The 20243-nt window shown below is 43.1% G+C and overlaps 1 protein-coding gene across 4 annotated transcripts in view; it reads right to left on the bottom strand.

The window, feature by feature from the left end:
- Positions 1-7406, bottom strand: part of rptor (regulatory associated protein of MTOR, complex 1) — a 207677-nt gene extending 200271 nt beyond the window's left edge. For all 4 annotated transcript variants that reach the window (XM_058640290.1, XM_058640288.1, XM_058640289.1 and 1 more), the window contains exons 1-2: positions 7276-7406; positions 5418-5592 (exon numbers count right to left, since the gene is read on the bottom strand). In XM_058640290.1, the coding sequence (XP_058496273.1) occupies positions 5418-5585 (168 nt within the window). In that variant the 5' untranslated portion in view covers positions 5586-5592; positions 7276-7406. The remainder of the gene's footprint in view (positions 1-5417; positions 5593-7275) is intronic.
- Between the last annotated feature and the right edge of the window lie 12837 nt (positions 7407-20243).

Raw genomic sequence — 20243 nt, forward strand, 5'->3', positions numbered from 1 at the left:
CAGGGTTTGTAAACAGACAACAGGGCTGGACATAAACCATCGGGTTTGCGTCAAGAAACTCTGACGTCACACTGCTCACAGCTCCACAGGGAACTGTGAAGCGTCATAACAGGAGACAGAAAGATTTCTCTGCATGCAAGGTAGGTAGGTCACTTCACATCCAGCTGGAAAAACAGGTCGTTCAGAACAACGTTTAAAGCCCCGGTTCTATCAGGGGCTTTTGGATAAAAGACAAAATAAGATTAAGATTAGTTATCTAATCCTGTACTTAAATGTTAATGTAGCGGACACACCGATATAAAAACAGATGCAGACACTTAATTGCACACACCTTGATTGATCTGGTTTAACTTTTATTCAAGTCTATAAATTTAAGGGGATTTTTGTTGTTGATGTTGTCATTCTGCTTCTGTTTAGGCTTTTTGGCAGACAAACAATAGAGACAGGTGCTTGAGAGAGAAAAGACACCAATGTACATGAGTAGAGATTTAAAAACAAACAAAAAATCCAAGCCCTACCCAGCTCTGGCGCGGGGCCCACCAACCGGGGGGAGTGAAACCACGGCCAGAGCACCCCAAAAAATAGGCAGGCCGAGGCTTTCACAACTCTCCTGGACAAATGCCCCAGGGTCTACCAAGAAGACAGAAGGCTCCCAACTCAAGATGAGACAAGTCCCCTTGAGGCCCAGGGAACTGCCTGGAATCGAAAGCACCCAAGCTTGAGGTTAGAGGTTATCTCAAAGATTTCCCCAAATTTTACAACAGACTCAACAATGAGCGACGCATTAGCAAGCTAGCTCGGCAAGGAGTAAGCAGCATTGGCCTTGAGCAGGAAGCGAGCATTTGGGTGCACTTTTGGGATTCTACAGAGTCTGGACCACAAATCGTTTTTGAATCAAAAATCGAGTAATAATCAAATCGGGACCCAAGAATCAAACCCAATCTTGAGATTCTGAAAGATTCACATTCAAGTGAGGACCCTACAGCAGCCACTGCCAAGGGACAGACAGACGGACCTCAATCCCACCCCTCCTGGGCAACCACCAGTTAAAGTGGAACTTTGCAAATCTGGTCACTTTTCCCCCCATTTCTTCTTGGGAACACCCCCTACAGTTTCGCCACCATAACCATCCCTTCACCCTCCCTCTTGGCCATGTGCATTTGTTTTCAACGGAGCCGGCAAACACAAGCCGTGGAGCCATGTCCATGCCTGTCGGCATCCGTATTGCATGCTTCTATCTTTCTCAATTTTCGCCCTTCAAAAAGGTCAGATCTTGACTCGTGTATGGCAATTCACAGTCATACAGTTGTTTCCTCTTCCCCGCATTCTTGCAAAAATAACGCTATCACTGCCTTGATCGTATAGCTTATGGCGAGGTACCTGTGTAGTGTTGTGAAGCAATTTATGCGTTTCACAAGGCCTCCTGATTCTGAGGACTCTAGGTCATTGGCCCCCAATCTCCCCACAAGACGACATTCAATCATGACAATGACGCCAAAGCTGTTAAATTAGGGCAAAAAATCCTGCATTTCTACTTTAAGGTGAGGCAGACCAGCATTGCCTGAACCCACCTGTTTTCACAGGCTAATTTGTGCAGCTTACACAGGAGAAAAGCTGCCGCTGCAGTTCAAGCAAAGTTATGGATGTAATCCAAGTTCTCTCAGCCCATACTGACACACTGAAATATGCCTGGAGTGGCCCTAAAAAAAACGATCCTCCATCTTGGAGAAACACTTTCTGAAAGCATACCTTCTTTTTCACTGAACACATTTCACATGTCACTGAAGAATGAAACACAGGAATGAAAGAGGCCAAATTCTATTTAGCTGCGTCAAGCTCAAGGTCCTGTTATTGGCTGCTAATCGACACACCACTGTGGCTGACTGTTTATCAGCTATTCATGCACTTCTCTTACTGTGACGGGTCAAAATGTCCACTGTGGAAACAGTGTGACCTTGCCCATTCTGGCAATTCTCCAATGAAGGTCTACAGAAGTTAATCGGTTTCTCACATCAGCCGATCGCTGACAAGTGATCACATTTTTTTTTGGCCCATGTATTAAGCTGATTTCCTTTTTTTCTTCCATTGGATAAAATTAAATAATTGGAAAATAATGGTAAATGGTAAAAATGGATTGTGAAAACGGTGTGTCAACCCGTCTGCCTCTACCACAGGGGCTGCTCTGCACTTAGCAGAAACCTTGGACTCTTCTATACAACGTAAAGGCATGTATACATTTTATCTGGAAAAAACTGTTATCGTGATTGTACTGAGCAGATGGAGCAACCACACACACACAATATAGCTTTCACTGGGCCAACAGGGTAATAAATACACCATATTGACCAATGAGCCTTGTAACTGTACAGCCTCCCTCTCCCTCCTGTCTTTATCTGGGGTGTGTGTGTGTTTGTGTGCACTTGTATTTGTTACCTTCTTTATGACCTTGTCAGGACCAGTAGTCCTCATGGAGACGAAAACCTGGTCCTAATTGAGGTCAAATCTAATTTCTGAGGAACTGGTGTTAAGTTTAGGGCAAAGATTTTAATTGTGGTGCAGTTTAGATTGGAGTGTGTGTGTGTGTGTGTGTTCCAGGTATTTCTCATGTTGTGGGGACCTAAATCTGTTTAAACAGTCACATTATGGGGATTTGTCTTCCTTATAGACAAAAATTCTTACATTTCAAAAGGTGAAGACATGTTGTACAGTTAGGGTTAGGCCAGCAGTAGTTATGGTTAAGGTTCAACAGTTTGGTTTAGTACAGTACAGTACGCATTTTATTGCACTTCCTTTAGGAATAGTTTCAAAATAACCAGCCTTAACCATTCCATTTTTGGCACCTTGGGGTACCAAGGAGTAAAATGGTACGGTATGGTCATAACAGTCACATTTGAATGTTGTCATGACGTATGACGTCAGGCTACGTATCTCGCTGGTGAGACCATCGGGCGCAGTGCACCAAGTAAAAGTACCGTTCTCAGTTGAACTGCAAGCCAGGGCTTTACTAAGGCTGTAACTAACGATTATTTTCATAATTTATTAATCTGTCGATTATTTTCTCGATTAAAATGTTGAAAAATATTGATCAGTGTTTGTCAAACCTGGAAATGTCTTGTTTCTTGTTTCAAAAAGATTCAGTTTTAATGATATCTTAGTTATATGGAGCAGAGAAACCAGAAAATATTCACATTTAAGAAGCTGAAAAAAAATCACAGAAACTGGTTTTAATCAAAATAGTTGACAATTAATTGAGTAATCGTTTCAGCCTTAGGCTTTACCCTTCAAAACTGTACCATTATGGAAACACGACATAAGTCATAGTCAGGAAATTAATGTAAGTCAATGTAAAGTCCTCTGAAGTGAGTGAAACCAGACTGTGTGTGTGTCCTCCGATTTCCCACAGTACGGAGCATCATTTACAGGCCGCTCTCTGAGCCTCGTGCTGCGTGCTTCTCTCACCAGGCTTAAGGCTTCACACACACCGACTCGCTCAATATCTTCACTGCTGCAGATACTGTCCATCAGCTGAAATCAGCAAACACAACTGCAAGGCAAGCGTTCTACGAGATCACCCATGAGCAAGTGAAAAAGCACAGCGCTGCGGTACAACAACAAAAAAAAACTTAAATTTTTCAATCTCTACCATCTTAAAATGATCTTAAACTCTTCCTGCATGAAAAACACAAAGCTCTCTTTAACAGCAGCTTCCCAGACTCAGAAATGTGAAAGCACACATTCTTTTTCTGCGTGTACAGATGAGGGGTCTATAACCTGAAGAATGCTGCGACTCATGAAAAATGAAATGTTACAAAGTCAATTTAGCTCGACTTTCTGACAGGAAAGCCCATACCGGGCCCGCCCCCCCTTCACCGCACTCAATCAATAGCTGCCCCACGCTTAATGATGTTCTCTTATTCAACATTTCCCTGAAGCGCGACACCTCAGCAGTCTCGGCGGCGTAATTCTACTGATGTCCAAACAACGACGAGGTGTTAAATTTTCATTTGGGTGAATTTCTACAAACAGGGCCAGACGTTGTCAGCGTTATGTACGACTCCACGGCACCGGCCATCATCATAGCCACAAGGCAAATAATCACGGTTGGTAGCACAGCGGTGGACGAAACGACAGCTTTACGAGCGCTGAAACACACTGTGGCCGTTCATGAGGGAAAGCTTTGAGGTTCCTCTCGCCAGAGCGGAGCGCGGGTAGCCTCCAGCAGAGTGAAATGAACTGGCACTATAATAAAGACGAGGGTAGCCAGTAATTTGCTGCTGTGTCCTGGCTGTTTAAAGACTGATGTCCTCTCAAAGCACAGTGTGCAGCGCCGGTGGAGCTTTTTGATTTGTCTCTTTTTAAATGGACTGAAATGATGAGAACTGGTGTTACAGGTGGCCGACCGTGAGAACCGCCCATTCCTATAAACCAGCACACGACCTCCGTGAACTCGCCACTGTAGTGCTCTTTGGCCTGCATCAGCGAAAACAGAACTCTGTCTCGTGTCTGCGCTGGAAATATGAAGCTACAGCCAGTAACAATATAACTTAGCTTAGCGTAAAGGCTGTAAAACAAAGGGAATCTCTGCTGATTTCCTAAAATCCATTTGCTTCAGATTCACAAGCTCACAATTCAATTTTCAATTCCATATTAGGTCATTTATTGACATTTCAGCCTCCATACCAATTTTGCTATATTTTAAAAAGAGATTTTCAGAAACAAAAGCGGCAAACTGTATAAAATTTAAAATTCTCTAACCTGGTGCATCATTAAAAATAATGTTAACATAATTACTTGACCGATTACATTATTGCACTTTTAATGTAATATGACCACAAACACCAACATTTAAAACCTGTTCAAGTTGAAAATATCCATCTAAACTCGACATCACACATTTTACAGTCGTTGTTCAGCAGAGGGCGCTGTGAGCACAGCATGCCCTCATCAGAAGAAGAAAACATTGATTTTACTTCAATCACGACACAAAAACATTTGAAACGTGGCGTGTGGACGTATTTCCGGTCCTACGTCACAGAAGGCAGCGTAACGAACAAACCTGCACACTCAGCTGTTAGCTTAGCTGTTAGCATCACGTAGTCATTTGAGATTAATGTCATCACGCGAGACTATCACAGTCAAGTCTCACGTGATATCAATAGTCTTGCTAGATTTGCACAGAGGATACATGGAAATGGCTAAGTAAGACCTTTCACACCTGGCATTAAAATGCAGCCGGGATGCTTCCCCAGTACTACATGGGATCAGATCGGGCTTTCCCTGCCCTTTCAAATACACACTGAACAAATGTATGTTTTTAACTAGCCTGAGAAGAACAAATGATCCAACCTCAGGGTCACAGCTTGGCTCAGGAAACCTCCTCAAACTCCTGACACACACATAAGCAAAAGTCAACATACCCGGTCCTTCATCCTCCAGCTCTGTGCCAAAGCCTTGGAGCCCTCGATCTTCTCCAAGTGGCGTTTCTTCATGAAGGCCAGAGGAAGCTTCCAGTCATTCATGTCGGCCTCCTCCTCCTCAGTGAGGCCCACAGCCGGCGAATGAATCAAATCTGAGTCCATCTTCATCAGGGCCCTGCAGAAGAAACCTCAAGTTAGTAAAAAGAAAAAGAAAGATTTGATTCCTGTAACTTCCTGCTGTTTAGATTAGAATGTGTGGTGTTGAAAATAATATTAAATATAAGTAAGAGAGCACAGCTGGGACTGTTTGCAAACACGACAATCTGCTGAAGTTCAAACCAAACTCCAAAACAACAAAGAAAGGTAATAAGGACAAGAACCATAATGGTTTGAAATGATACGGGTTTGTTTCCCAGCTTCATTAGTCCGACATGTCCTTGGGCAAGCCACTTAACCCAACATTGCTTCTGACGGCTGTGCTGGTAGTGTGTGAATGGGTATGAAAGATGTGTGATAGAAATAATTCACGCACTGTATGTATGTATGTGTGAGTGAATGGGTGTAAATAGGTGAATGGCAAAACTATAGCGTAAAGCAGCTTTTGAATGGTCATCAAGATTAGCTATATTAATACAAACCATTTACCATAACAGTGACTCCAATAACCAAGTAGTAAAATCAAGGTATGCAGAAGACTATCTGTGAATTAACAACATTTTCAACCATGAAGCAGATGACGATCATTTCCAGCAATAATATTCTAAATCATACCACATGAGAGCCAGTGAAAGTAATGCAGGGTTCACCGTGTGTTGAGCTAACGAGAGCAGCTAACAAGATGCATTCAAAGACCCTGGTAAATGTCATCCCTTCTGCAGGATCTACTACAGCACAGAAACCTCTTAAACTGAAAACTGCAAACAAACATGAAGTCAATCAATTAAATGGTTGCTGGCGCTGCTATCCTGTGTTAACAGTTGCACCACACATTCCACAAGAGAAAGATTTTTTTTTTAATGCAATCATTGACAACAACAAAAAACATGTGGTACCTCTTGCTCATCTCTACTATACAAACATACTAATACCCTAATAATTTCAGCCAATAAACCCTGTTTAGCGTTGCACAGTGGACACTTAAGCAAAAATACATGTTATTGGATAAATCTTTTTTTTAAGTCTAAATCTTATACTTTATTAATCCCCTTAGGGAAATTATTTCTCTACATTTGACCCATCCTTGAATTAGGAGCAGTGGGCTGCCACACTGAGTAGCGCCCGGGGAGCAATGGGGGTTGGGTACCCCAGCCCTTTTGACCTGGTGGGGACTTGAACCGGCAACCCTCCAGTTACAAGCCAAGTTCCCTTTCCACTTGGCCATGGGCTCTAAGAATAGAGATGAGAATCTCCTGTTTGAATGAAAACCACAACACACTCTCACCTGGACTCACTGTGAGCTCACAGGCTAACAGAGCTCACACAGGTTGTTGTCACTCTGTCCTGAGAGTGACAACATGAACGCAGCGTGAGCCACAGGTGAGGGGATTTAAATATGTACATATACGTATATAATTATTCCTATATATACACACACGTCTACTTTATATGTACCTAAACACGGTCTGTCTGTGTCTGTGTTCGCCTTAACTTCAGCCTGGCTAGCAGCTAGCTCACTGTTAGCCGAGCTAGTGCGGCTAAAGTGACAGCTCTGTGTAAAGTGAGCGGGAAAGCAGCATTAGCAGCAGCGTGTAAACACTCTTTAATACTGTGTCCATGTGTGGACACAACCTGAGCGGAGGGACCAGGGTTAGTGAGCCGGGGCAGACGTGCACAAATGGCGGTAGTAGCAGAGACAGACCTCGGTGCTGTGGGATTCTCTACACGGGCTGGGGAACCTCTCCGCCTCCGGACGATGACAGACACGGTCGCGCAGATGATCCTGGTGAGAAAGTTGTAGGGCAGCGTCCAGAGCCTGTACAAGATGTCAAAGCCGTCAAATCCGAGCTGGACGGGTGCGTGTTTGCAGGGGAATCTGCGGCTCCTCTCCCCACGGCTCTTCGCTATGGGAAGGGGCTGGAGACGAGGCCCATCTTCACACGGACAGTCTGCCACAGCCGCGCGAAGCACCGGCCGCAAATGTCGGTTAGTGGGCTCGCGTGGTGTCCTCCTGCTGACCGGTGTCCCTCGGAGCGGATTCGGTGGCACAGAAGTGGCGGAAACCGCAAACAATCCCGAGGATGTCTCCGGAGAGGCACTTCTTCAGCACTTCGGCAAGGGCGCAGCCATCTTGGGTTGGACCCAGAATGCACTGTTGTTGCGGCGAGGCTGCCGTGCTACGTCACCGCCGCTGTTCCTGTCACACAGGTCAGACCCATCCATGGGCAGACCCCCCCCCCCCCCCCCCCCGATTATAACACACACACACACACACGCACACACACACAACAATTAAAGGGTACTGAAATATTCTACTCAAGGAAAGTAAAAAAAATCAATAAAACTATTTAAGTAGTGCAAGTTAAAGTACTGGTGTAAAAATGTACTCAGGTAAAGTAAAAAAAAAGTAGCTTGTTTTAAAAGTTACTTAATACGCAAAAGGGACAAGGGGACACATCTCACATGAATTGTTTTTAATTAAAGGCAAACCTTTACAAATTAAAGTGCTGACAAGATAAAATATGTAATCACATAACGTATCAGTTAAATGGGTCAAAGGTCACAAATACTTTAACTTTCTCACTCACTCAGGGACCTTAATTAACACCAATTCACCTGTCCTCAACATTCATTCACCCGTCTGTCCTCATCATTCAATTAGCTGTCCTAATCATTCACATGTCCTCATATTTCATTCACCTGTCCTCATCATTCACCTGTCCTCGTCATTCATTCATCTGTCCTTGTCATTCATTCATCTGTCCTCATCATTCACCTGTCCTCATCATTCATTCACCTGTCCTCATCATTCACCTGTCCTCATCATTCATTCACCTCTCCTCCTCATTCACCTGCCCTCATCATTCATTCACCTGTCCTCATCATTCATTCACCTGTCCTCATCATTCATTCACCTGTCCTCATCATTCACCTGTCCTCATCATTCACTGCCATGAATGTGGTGAAAGGTTTAGACCACATGGCAGAGTAGTGGCTAACAGTGTTGCCTCACAGCCAGAAGGTCATCATTCACCTGTCCTTCACATTCACCTGTCCTCATTTTTCACCTGTCCTCATCATTCATTCACTTGTCCTCATTGTTCACCTGTCCTCATCATTCACCTATCCACATCATTCACCTGTCCTCCTCATTCACCTGTCCTCATCATTCACCTGTCCTCCTCATTCACCTGTCCTCATCATTCATTCACCTGTCCTCCTCATTCACCTGTCCTCCTCATTCACCTGTCCTCATAATTCATTCACCTGTCCTCATCATTCACCTATCCTCATCATTCATTCACCTATCCTCCTCATTTGCCTGTCCTCATCATTAATTCACCTGTCCTCCTCATTCACCTGTCATCATTCATTCACCTGTCCTCATCATTCATTCACCTGTCCTCCTCATTCACCTGTCCTCATCATTCACTGCCATGAATGTGGTTAAAGGTTTAGACCACATGGCAGAGTAGTGGCTAACAGTGTTGCCTCACAGCCAGAAGGTCACTGGTTTTAATCCGGGGTCCAACCGAGGGCCCTTCTGTGTGGAGTTGACATGTTCTCCCCATGTGCACATGGGCACACTGGCTTCCTTCCAAAAACATAAAGAAAAGGTGAGTTGGACAATCTAAACTGACAGTAGTGTCTATGTTGACCCTGAGATGGACCTGTCCAGAGGCTTCAAATATTGAAATATTCAATTACTGAAAGGGCACTGCACTAGTATAAAACATTTAAACATTTTGTTCTGTTCTGTTTCCCATGAAAAGTAAAAGTGTAATGTTTTTCTGGTAGACGGGGCTGGACAGTTCTCTCAAGGAGAACACTTTCTTTCCATATTATTGTTCTATTCTCTTTTAAACAGGTCACAATGATCCTTAAATCCTAAAGTGATACAGTTATCGTGGTGTACACGGCCCTGATTTCCTCAGCACCTGCACAAGTCAAATGAACAAAGTGTTTTTGCACATGATTTGTCCCAAACATCCTTTGCTGTCAAGCTTCACACTCATTTCTCAAACAGCAGGAGCTTAAGGTTTGGGTTGGATTTTTTTTTTTTTAAAGGAGCACGGACAGAAAAAAGAAAAAAAAGAAAAAAAAAACCGTCCCATCTGTCCCCAAGTCAAGAAAAAACAGACCACCATTCTGCACGCACATACCCACTGAGGCAGGCACTCGTGACATTACTGAGAGCCCTTTAATTACAGGACTACAATCAACATGTTGACCAGGTTGTTCTTGGTCAACAAAGAGATTTGCACAAAGGCCTTGATGACTTTGATCAAGACCAGCACACAGTGTGTCTTTGGGCTCAAAGGACACTGATGTGCTGGGATGAGTCACAGTCAACTCATCGTCAGAAAACAATGTCCACGCTTACAACATATTAAAAACATGGTTTTCTGAGCTGGATCCTGGAAGCTGGAGCCAAATGAGACACATGCAGGAAACGGCGGCTCCCAAGGATTGATTGCAACAAGGCCAGAGAAAGAGAGGGAGAAGACACTGATGGATGGATGGATTCGAGGAAGTGAGTGCTTCATGAGAGGAAGCTGTGTGATTCCCCCCCACCACCACCAGCACCAGCAGACCAGTGGCTGCACTCAAGAAGGAATCTGGAGACACCAGAACTTTAATGGAGCATTAATCTGACTCACTCATGTTCTCATGTCTCACAGAGATACATCTTTGACTCTCAGCATGGTATGGTTTTTGAGGTTGATAGGCCTACTGGAATAAATGGACTAAAAGCAGCCTGGTCTTCCAGAAAAACATTTACAGCTATTTTAATTTGCATTTATAACCAGAAAAGGGTTATCACCACCCAAGATTTCTGCATTTCAGCCAAAAGTGTGACAAATAGATACCGGTAACAGACAATCCTGTTGACTTCAGTATATAACGCCATGTTGGTTCAGAAACATGAGCTCACATTTGACGGTGGTTTGCTAGAACAACTCTCGTCCCCTTTTTACTGATTGCTGTTCAGTAGTCAGGTTTACCGTATATCAATAAAAACCCTAATGTCCCGTTGCATTGTGGTGATTGGTATATTTACAGCCTCAGAAGTGGCCGCTCCTTCATAAATCCACCACCTTCATAACGCACACACACACAAGGTTGGAGGATATGACAATAAAAATCCATCAAGTCCCCAAATGAATTTTGACAAGGACTGCAGTAGTGTGTGTCTTAAACAATAATGATGCGAAATAAACAACATTTGTTGTACTGTCAGAAGATACAGAAAGACACCAGGCTGCAGTTTATGTTCAAAAACTGAGGTTTGACTTCTGCTGCTGTAGCCCATCTGTTTCAGTAGATCAACCCTAGGTGAACCCAGAGGAATTTGCCAGCAAATTTTGCTTTCGCTCTGCAGACACATCTGGCAAGGACGCCTTTTTGGCCAACTACAGAATCTCCTAAAATAAAGGGAACCAATCAAAAACTGTCTTTTTCCCCTGGCACACTCGAGGTGGGCTTACCGTGATGATGACAGCTTTTGCAGCATTTGTATACATCCGATATGGCAATGCGACTGTTGCTTCCATTTTAAGTGATTTGCTTCACGGAGCACCTCCTGGGCAAAAGTCGTTAGACGCCATTACTAGTTAGCCATTGTTCCTAGAAAACAACAACAAGCACATCTGCTGACATTCGGTTTTTTTTGTGTTGGAATGGACAGTTACATACATACTTCCTCTAGAGGGCAGTGCCGAGGACCAAGTTGCAGGCATCTACAAACATCGTGACCATTGAAGGAAGAGGTTATTTTATTCTGCTCAATCCGAAATAGACGTGTTGGGGGAATGTTAGACAACTCAATGTAAGTCGTCCCAATTATGGGATGAGAGAGATCGAGGATGGGCCTCATTTTCAATATTTCCGTATTTGAGCCCCTGGCAGTCTGTTTGGAATTGGGCACTGCAACTGTAGGGTTAGAGTTAGCTATTGACTCTATACTTCCCCCACGATTTCCGGTGGTATTGCTCAATTTCGTCCGCCATCGTAAGCTCCCCTGCTAGGCGCACAATGACGGACTAAATGAACCCAAGTAGTAGGGACCAAAGGCTCGGTCTGTGCCTGTCTTTTACATAGAGTATAAATGGGCCTTTAGACCTCTAGCACATTAAAGCTCCTGAGTCATTTCAGGCCTGAATGGAGCAACATGAAATGCGTCACTGCAGGTTTTAAAAAACTGTATCTGACAACGGCTCGCTTATTAAAACACTTTGTCAGTAATTAGGTTTGAGAGATATGTAAATTGCTTCTGTTGCTCATACAGTTCTTCTGTAATTGCCAGCAGCTTCTCCTGACAAGTAAATCGATGGCCATTTACACAGGTACCAATTCATTCAGCAGTGTACAGGCATCGCGGAGCACACATCCTCCAGACATGTCTCCATTTAACCATGATCAATGAGTTCATACGAAACCGGACGACGCCTGCTCAGCTGAATGAATGTGGCTGTCTTTATTCTGTGACTTCCGCTCAGGAAAACAAATGTGCACAGTGATCAATGAAAGATCACCTGCCACTGAGTCAGCATGTTGGGAAAGTGATATTCTACCAGGAGAAAATCTGTTTTAACTCATAATCCTATTGACTCGCACACACACACACAATGAAGAGAGAGAGAGACAGTGACAGGGAGTGGGAGAGCGAGGAGATGAAGGCTGATTGACCTTGACCTTGGGTTTTGTGATAAAGTGATGTCTTCAGTAATGTTGATTGTACTTGACAGGGGAGACGCGACAGGGATTTGTGACACTTTGTGCTCAGCTGTCAGTTGCAGGAAAAGGCAATTTTCACACAATCATACAACACACACACACACACAGTGAGAGGTGTGGGTGGTGTGAAGTACTTGAATCTGAGAGCAGACCGGTTCAGACCACTTCAGCTGAGTGAGATGGTTTTTGTTTCATGAAAGAACAGAGATCTGAATCATCGTCTGAACAGACAGCTAGTTAGCTAAGTGGACAGCCAGGCAGACAGACAGGCAGACAGATAGGACACAAATCAAGTTCCTAGAGTTGAGGGGGTTAGGATAAGGTTAGGGTTTAAAGGTTAGGGATAGGTCTCCAGGAAAGGGTTAGGCAATTATGGCGTATTTCCACCGGCTCTACTCGTCTCGTCCCGCGGTTTAAGAAGCGTATCCACTAGTAGATAAAACTACTTCAAAACTACTTAAAAATCCTAAACACGTGGGTTAATCTCCAACAACTACCAGGGAAATCTCTATATTTAACAGAGGAGTCTGGTGTATTTAGGGACAGCACCGCCGATCGCGAGCCGCATCACAAACCGCTGCTGCTGTAGTCTGTGGAGCAGGAGTCTGTACTCTGGAGACGTGTGGACAGAAATCAGGCCGAACAGTGCTAAACTGTAGATCAGTTAAAACTATTTAACAATCCTAAAAACGTGGGTTAATCTCCAACAACTACAGGAGTCTGGTGTAAAGGCACTAGTCACTGGTTTGTGTGTGTGTGTGTGTCGCCTATGAAACGAAGTCACCGCAGTTTCACGCCGCCGTGCAGTGATGGCTCCGCCCACGTTGAATAGGAACTTTTTATTGTAGTGGAGATGCAACCTAATCGTGCGGAACCATGCCGGGGCGAGGCGAGTAGAACCGGTGGAAATACGCCAATAGTTGTGGTGGTTAAGGTTAGGGTAATTGGCTCGGGAACGCATTATGTCTCTGATGTGTCCTCACTATAATATAAAAGCCAGTTTGTGCGTCACCATGACATCACATGTTTTTGGACAAACCAACCCTGAGAACAAAGCATCTCTGGAAATGATTTGTTTCTGTTTTCACAGGTAAACAATCGCTGCTGCTCAGCCAGACCAAGCCCACCTGCCGGATTATCTTCCCTGTAACTCTGATTCCATTCCATCTAAGCTCCTTATAGTTTGACTCACGCCGCCGCTGCGTCTGTGTTCCCTCTCCCTGTGTCGCCGCAGTTGTCATCATAGTCCTTGGCACATTCTGGCTAAAGGGGATTGTTGAGAGATACGGCCCCCAGTGGTGTGATTCCCATCAAAAGCAACAGTATCTGGGGATCTCACTTTATTAATATTGAGAATAAACTGACACTTGGTTATTAAACAGAAGCCTTTGTGAGCCCAAACATGCCTATAAATCACACCTGCACTCATCAAGACACTGTATGCCTCTATATTATTCATATGCACCTCACCACTGCTGCTTATCTGATGCATATAAATATACTATACTTTGCTCCAGCGTCATAAATTATGAAGAAAAATGCACGGCAAGCATTATGGTGGCACTGTGTGCTGTAGGTGTGTGACATTGCCAGACTTTGACGTTAAAGCTGGGGGTCAAAAAGTCTGGAAACACTAGAAATAGGAAAGAGGAGGCTACACGGCCTTCTGTGTGCCCTCTGCAGCCAAAGAGAGAATCACAGCAAAGAGAACATTTAGACGAGGGATTAAAGGGGATGAAACTGAAACCAAAGCTGGGTTTCTTCTATCGTTTTGGGGAAATGTTTTCCCCTAGAGGCGAGAAAGAGAATTGTACAGTGCTGTTAGATTATGGTGATGCATGCAACTTCATCTCATCTTTGGAAACTGGACGGTGCCGGTTAACGCCGCACTCATCGCTGTATTTTATATGAATCTGTAGCTTGGTTGTCTCTTAACCAGAGGAGGAAAACACACATGGTGATTGTTGGGTGAACTTCGTTTGTATGTATGTGTTATAGCCACCTGTCGTATCATACCGCATCAGCAACTACAGCACCAGGTCTACCACTCCACTTTTGTTTTAAATGTTCCCAGAACGAACTCTGAATTTGGTAAAATTGCTTTCTCCTTATACGCACCAAGAGTATTAGGACCACATCTGAAAACAGAATTCTGAGATTAAAATCAGAGATTAAAGGCAGAATTCTGAGGAAAGTCAGAAATCTGAGATGAAAGAAAAAAATTTGAATTCTGAGATTACAGTCAGATTTCTGAGATTAAATAAAAAATGTGAATTCTGAGACTACAGTCAGAATTCTGAGATGAAAGAGTCAGAAATCTGAGATGAAAGAAAAAGTTAGAATTCTGAGATTACAGAAAAAATTGGAATTCTGAGACTACGGTCAGAATTCTGAGATGAAAGAAAGTCAGAAATCTGAGATGAAAAAGTTAGAATTCTGAGACTACAGTCAGAATTTTGAGATGAAAGAAAGTCAGAAATCTGAGATGAAAAAGTTAGAATTCTGAGACTACAGTCAGAATTCTGAGATGAAAGAAAGTCAGAAATCTGAGATGAAAAAGTTAGAATTCTGAGATTACAGTCAGATTTCTGAGATTAAAGAAAAAATTAGAATTCTGAGATTACAGTCAGAATTCTGATATTAATCTTTATGCTGTTTTATTTTTTTTCTTTCAATTATTTTTTTTTTACATCTGGGCCAAATAATCTTCCATAGAAACGGAATGAGCTGCAAAACATAATTTCACTACAGACCCTGACGTCTTTAAACACATTCAAAGGCGTTTCAAGGACCGTCATGAAAGAAAGAAGTTGTTGTTTTACATCCTAACATTTTTCAGGGGTTCAGATTAAGGATCTTGTTGGTCTTACTCTCTTTTAATTACCTCCTTTTAATTTTTATATTCTGTTGTGAGTTTTATATCAGAAATTGTCTCGTTTCTGTCACTGTTTGTACAGATTTTTATTTGGTAGTTAACGAGTAACAAAGATAGTGAAAGTAAAAGTGAAATTTGCTAGAAATACAAACAACTGTAAGTAAAGTACAGATATGTGAATTGTGTACTTAAGTACAGTAGCAAAGAGGTGTATAAAAGAAGAGAGAGAGGCTGAATTTCCATGCTCCACTTGTGTTAAATTTGAAACTTTGTAAATTCAGAACTAAATCTTGTTGCCTCGCTTGGCCGAACCTTCACATCTGCCTTCATCCTTCGTCCTCATTTTTCAATTATTTCAATGAACAAAAATGGGATAAAAGTAGCTTGAGAAATAAATGATGTGCCCAGGTTTTAAAGCTCAATTTGAAAAGAATTTAATAAAAAAGCACGAACAGTTTCCTCTCCTAGGCTTCTGTGTCATTCACTTGCAAATAGAAAAGCCTGAGAGTGTTGTTGAAATAGCCCCTTTTTGTCTCCCTGTAAACTCAGTTCACTTCAACCTCGCTCCCAAATTGAATCTCCATTTGGGAGGAATAACCCGACACAAAGGAGAACGGCAGCGGAGGAAGTTGTTTTTTTGTTTTTTTTCCTTTTACAAGGAGACACTTTGGTCACTTGATGAAATTTGAGAGCGGATGTGCAGAGAGTTCACTCACTCACTCACTCTCTCTCCTCCACTCCAGACCCTGTTGCTGCTTTACAGGGTTTCATCTTCACAGCGTTATTGAGTCCTAAAACACACCTGCTCCCACGGAGCTACGGCCTCGCTCCGCCACTAAACACTAAGTGCTTTGGCTTGTCTTTAAGACCGCGAGGCTCGGCGGGAACTGTTGCGCTCTATAATGGCTCTGTGTAAAACTTTAGATGGCTTAATGCTTATTTCTGTCACGCTCTAATACACATCGGCATGGGGACTATTTAGGGAGGAGTGTGCAGCTTTTTTCCTGAGATGCAATCTTCACACACGGAGAAAAAAGTGACAAAATATTGAAGAATTAACGTTACAAACTTGACATTATTGCCCCAGTGAATAATCACTACCTCCAATTTCCAGGTCTTGATTAAATGAATTCCCTCAAATGAAAAGAAAACATATTTGACATAATTATGATTTTCCTAGATCCTTTTATTTCTTAATTAACCAAACAAACACTCTCTGCCAATGTTAATAATTCAGTGATCATAATAATAATTTAAAAAAAGGCACCCCAAAACATAATTAGGCACAATCTCACAAGTATCCACCCAGAGTTTCAACAAATAATAAAAATTCTGATGATGTGAATGAATCATCGCCGCAGTAAATTTTTATATTCATACAAAAGTGTTGAGTCTGAGAGATCAGGCTCATACAAGGCTGATGATAAATAAAGCCAGAGAAACATTGTATTCAAGAGAATGTCTGTTTTTTTATAGTCTGCTTAAATGAGACATTGACGCCGACAAGGACACGAGGAGAGGAAATAAAAGGCGTTCAAGCCTCTTTAAACATAACTTTTGGTCATTTTTGTTGATGATGTTTTGCAGTTTTTTAGCTCCTGTTTGGCCTTTGTGAACAGAAATGACAGAGGGAGCGTTTGCGTGTATACAGCAGAAGAGCAGGGGCGGGCGGAGACAAGAAAGAGTTTATTTAGAGTCAAACTGCTGACCGGGTTTCTTTTGAGAAGTGGAATTCACGTCTGAATCTCTTGTGTTTGCAGACGCCTCGCTTTACTAGCTCAATGCTGCTGCTGCGGCGCCACAGGAATCTCGCCAGGCAACACAAGATCTAAACCAGGGGTGTCAAAAAGGTGATTTATTTTGCATCAAAAAAACGTTTTTTATTAAGAAGTATAGATCATTCCAAATCAAAATAAGCACTTTTACTTTGAAATTCTATAAAATATTGTCATGAACATCTTAATTGGGATGTCATGATGGAATATTGTGTTTTCATTTTGAGTTATTGCGACTGAATAGTCGTTTTTTTTGCCCCCCTTTTTGATCATCTTTTTGACTAGATGCTCATTGGCCCCCAGGTCATTTGAGTTTGACCCCCCCGATCTAAACACCGCTTTACCGAGAGGCACAAAGAGAGTCGTGTGGCGCTGAAAGACAAACTTATTTGACGATGGTTTAAATGTAATTAACATTTGTTTATATTTTAAAGTTACACACCACAGTTTTAATTAAAAAAAGCTCACCAACTAAAATCTGCACCAGCTCAATTCTACAATATCTAAACAACCTTCCCTAACTGTAAACCGTAGTTTTTAAACCGCTTGCTCTCCTGCACCAAAGTCCATCGAGAAAATCAGTCTTTTTGTCACTTATATAAACCCAAACAAAAGGTTTCAAACTCCAAAAGTCACAAAAATAACACATTTTAACTTAAAAATGGAGGCCGCAGTAGATCAACATCCCCTGTGTGCCAGGACGCAAAATCGCTGATTTTCTCTACGGACTTTGGTGCAGAGAGTGAGCGTTTTACAAAGCCGCAAAAAACACATTTTCAAGGATTTTTAAGTCTTTTTAACTGATCTATAGTTTGGCATTGTTCGATTGTTTGATTCTTCTGTCGGACGTTGCGCTCATGACTCTTCCAGTGACGACACTCTCTGACCAATCGGTGGCCGGCAGTGTGTTGACGTCACTCGCGCTGGAACTGTATGATGGAAAAGCGCCGTAATTAAAATCTTTGGTTTAAAAATCTATTCCAACGAGAGGGTCCTGGCCGAGACCGACAGCAGCACATTTAAAGGGAACATTCATAAACTATTCATCCACACGGATGAATAAAACACGGGGTATTATAAAATATTTAAACATAAATCATAAGTTATTAACACGTCAGCAATAAATGGTTTCCAACAACAAATTGTTGGTGCAGTGTCTTCTTTTATACATTAAATCCAGCTCGTGTGACATGAGCTGGATTTAATGTGGAGGCTTTTGGAGGCTCTGATGGTTCCCGAGATGATAAATAAAAGAACAGTCGCAAGAAACTTAATTGATTTTTCATAACTAGTTGTGTATTGTAATCAATTTTAAATGAGTAATTGACAACGTTTCCCCACATCTCTGATTAATAATGGTCAAACAGCAGCTCTGTTGGCTCCTTGTTTGTCCGTGGCTCACAGAGGACGCCGTCATTCCTCCTCCTCCTCCTCCCAAAAGCTTAAAGCTCAAGAAACAAAAAGTGCTTGCAGCAACCGAGGCGTCTCTTCCTCTCCATACATCTCTCACACGGAGCTGCTGTAAAAACAGAATCGTCGTTTCGCTCAGTCAAACCAAACCCACTTTGTCTTTCTGGACACAGTCTGGACCGCAGAGTTGTCGAGTCGAAGGGGCCTAATGTGGGAAATGTTGTTCCTGGAGAGAGTCCAACAAGGCCAACGCGATCAGCGTGATGAACAGCGCTGTCGTGGCAAAGGCGTTAATGTGAAGGTTTAGGAGAATTATGACGAGGTTATTTGAGTGCCTAGTGGAGCGCATAATACCGCCAATATTTGTTTATGTCACTTTGGCTTTTAAATGAGGGGGAAATAAATTCCTGAATGCCTCTCTGGTGAAGCTGGACGCCAATAAAACAATGTTTCTGTGTGAGAAAGAAGGCGGAGGTTTGAAGGTTAAGGCTGAATTCTTCAGTTCTGTGACTGATCTACATACAGTGTGTGGACACGTTCAGACCTGGATGATCTGGGTGAATCTCCTGAGATAACTTTGTCGTCAGAACTGAGAATTTTCGAGGTCGTGGGGCCCTGAACTCGGATTTCCAACTTTTCTCAATACGCATACTTCTCTGTATGGCCAGAAACTTGGAGCAACCTCAACAACCTTAACATGGGATTCCAAGATGAGTTTGCGTTTCTGACTTCTCAATTGGAACCCGCGTACGACTGGGCTTTCCCCCACCCTGTTTTTCAAACCCATTCACTGACTGCTGGCACAGCCGTCAAGAGCAACATGGGGTGAAGTGTCTTGCCCAAGGAGCCGGGAATCAAGACTACAACCGTTGAGCTAAAAGGCGACTCGCTGCACCACTGAGCTACCACTGAGCTACCATCAAGTCTGTTCACGATGACGAAATTAGGTTTTATAGGGACAGAGAGAAACGAGAAGCTTGAGTCAAACAACGCTCTACTTGCGCTGCTTTAGCATTAAATATGATTTTTAACCATTAGAGAAAAAAAGGGGCTGCCTCACAACAAGAAGTTTTTATGGGGGTTTTCGTCCTCCCTTCCTTCTTGTGTCTCTTCCGTGACATGTAATCAACTCACCTGTGTATCGGGACAGCACACCTGCTCCCAATCTTCTCATCAGCGCAGCCTTCTTATTCCCTGGGTCTACGGTCCACTCTGCGGTAAAATCGCATTTCAACTCTCTCTCCTGTCAACTCTGTTGTTGGAGTTCTTTGCCAGTTTAACTAACTCCAGTGCTCAGAGCTGACCCACGATCAGTTGTTCATCGTTTGTAATAAATAGTCAACTACCACTACACACCACAGCTGAGGAGGCAGTCTCTAATCTCGAATCCACTCAATCCGTCCTCTGGAGAACCCACACTGTGTCCTCAGTGTGGGTTCTGTGATCAGATGTGAGGATGCATCCAGGACCGATTTGGAACGTTCAGACCTGTGCGTAAACGGCACGTTATCGCATCACTAGGGTTGGATGTTAATACCAGGTCTGAACCGGGTTGCAGAGGGGGAAATTATGGACCAGGATGATCCAGTGTCCAGTGTGTAATAAGACTGCAGGACTGCACTTTTTCCCCACTCCCAGTGGGAATACGAGCACGGCGCAGGCGTCTCCCCCTCCCCTCCTGACTCTCTCTTCATCTTGCTCTCTGTGGGACGCATGAAATGGAGATGTCAGTGCAGTGAAGACAGAGGAGCTTGGCTGCGGCGTTACCTGGCAGCAGCGCTCAGTGGTGGAAGTGTCAGTGTGCAGTGAGAGGAAGTAAAAGCTGAGTTTGTGAAACCTGGACAGAAGAAACTCATTTGCAGGTTCCCTTGA

The sequence above is a fragment of the Solea solea genome, chromosome 10 (assembly GCF_958295425.1).
Source record: "Solea solea chromosome 10, fSolSol10.1, whole genome shotgun sequence".
NCBI classification, from domain to species: Eukaryota; Metazoa; Chordata; class Actinopteri; order Pleuronectiformes; family Soleidae; genus Solea; species Solea solea.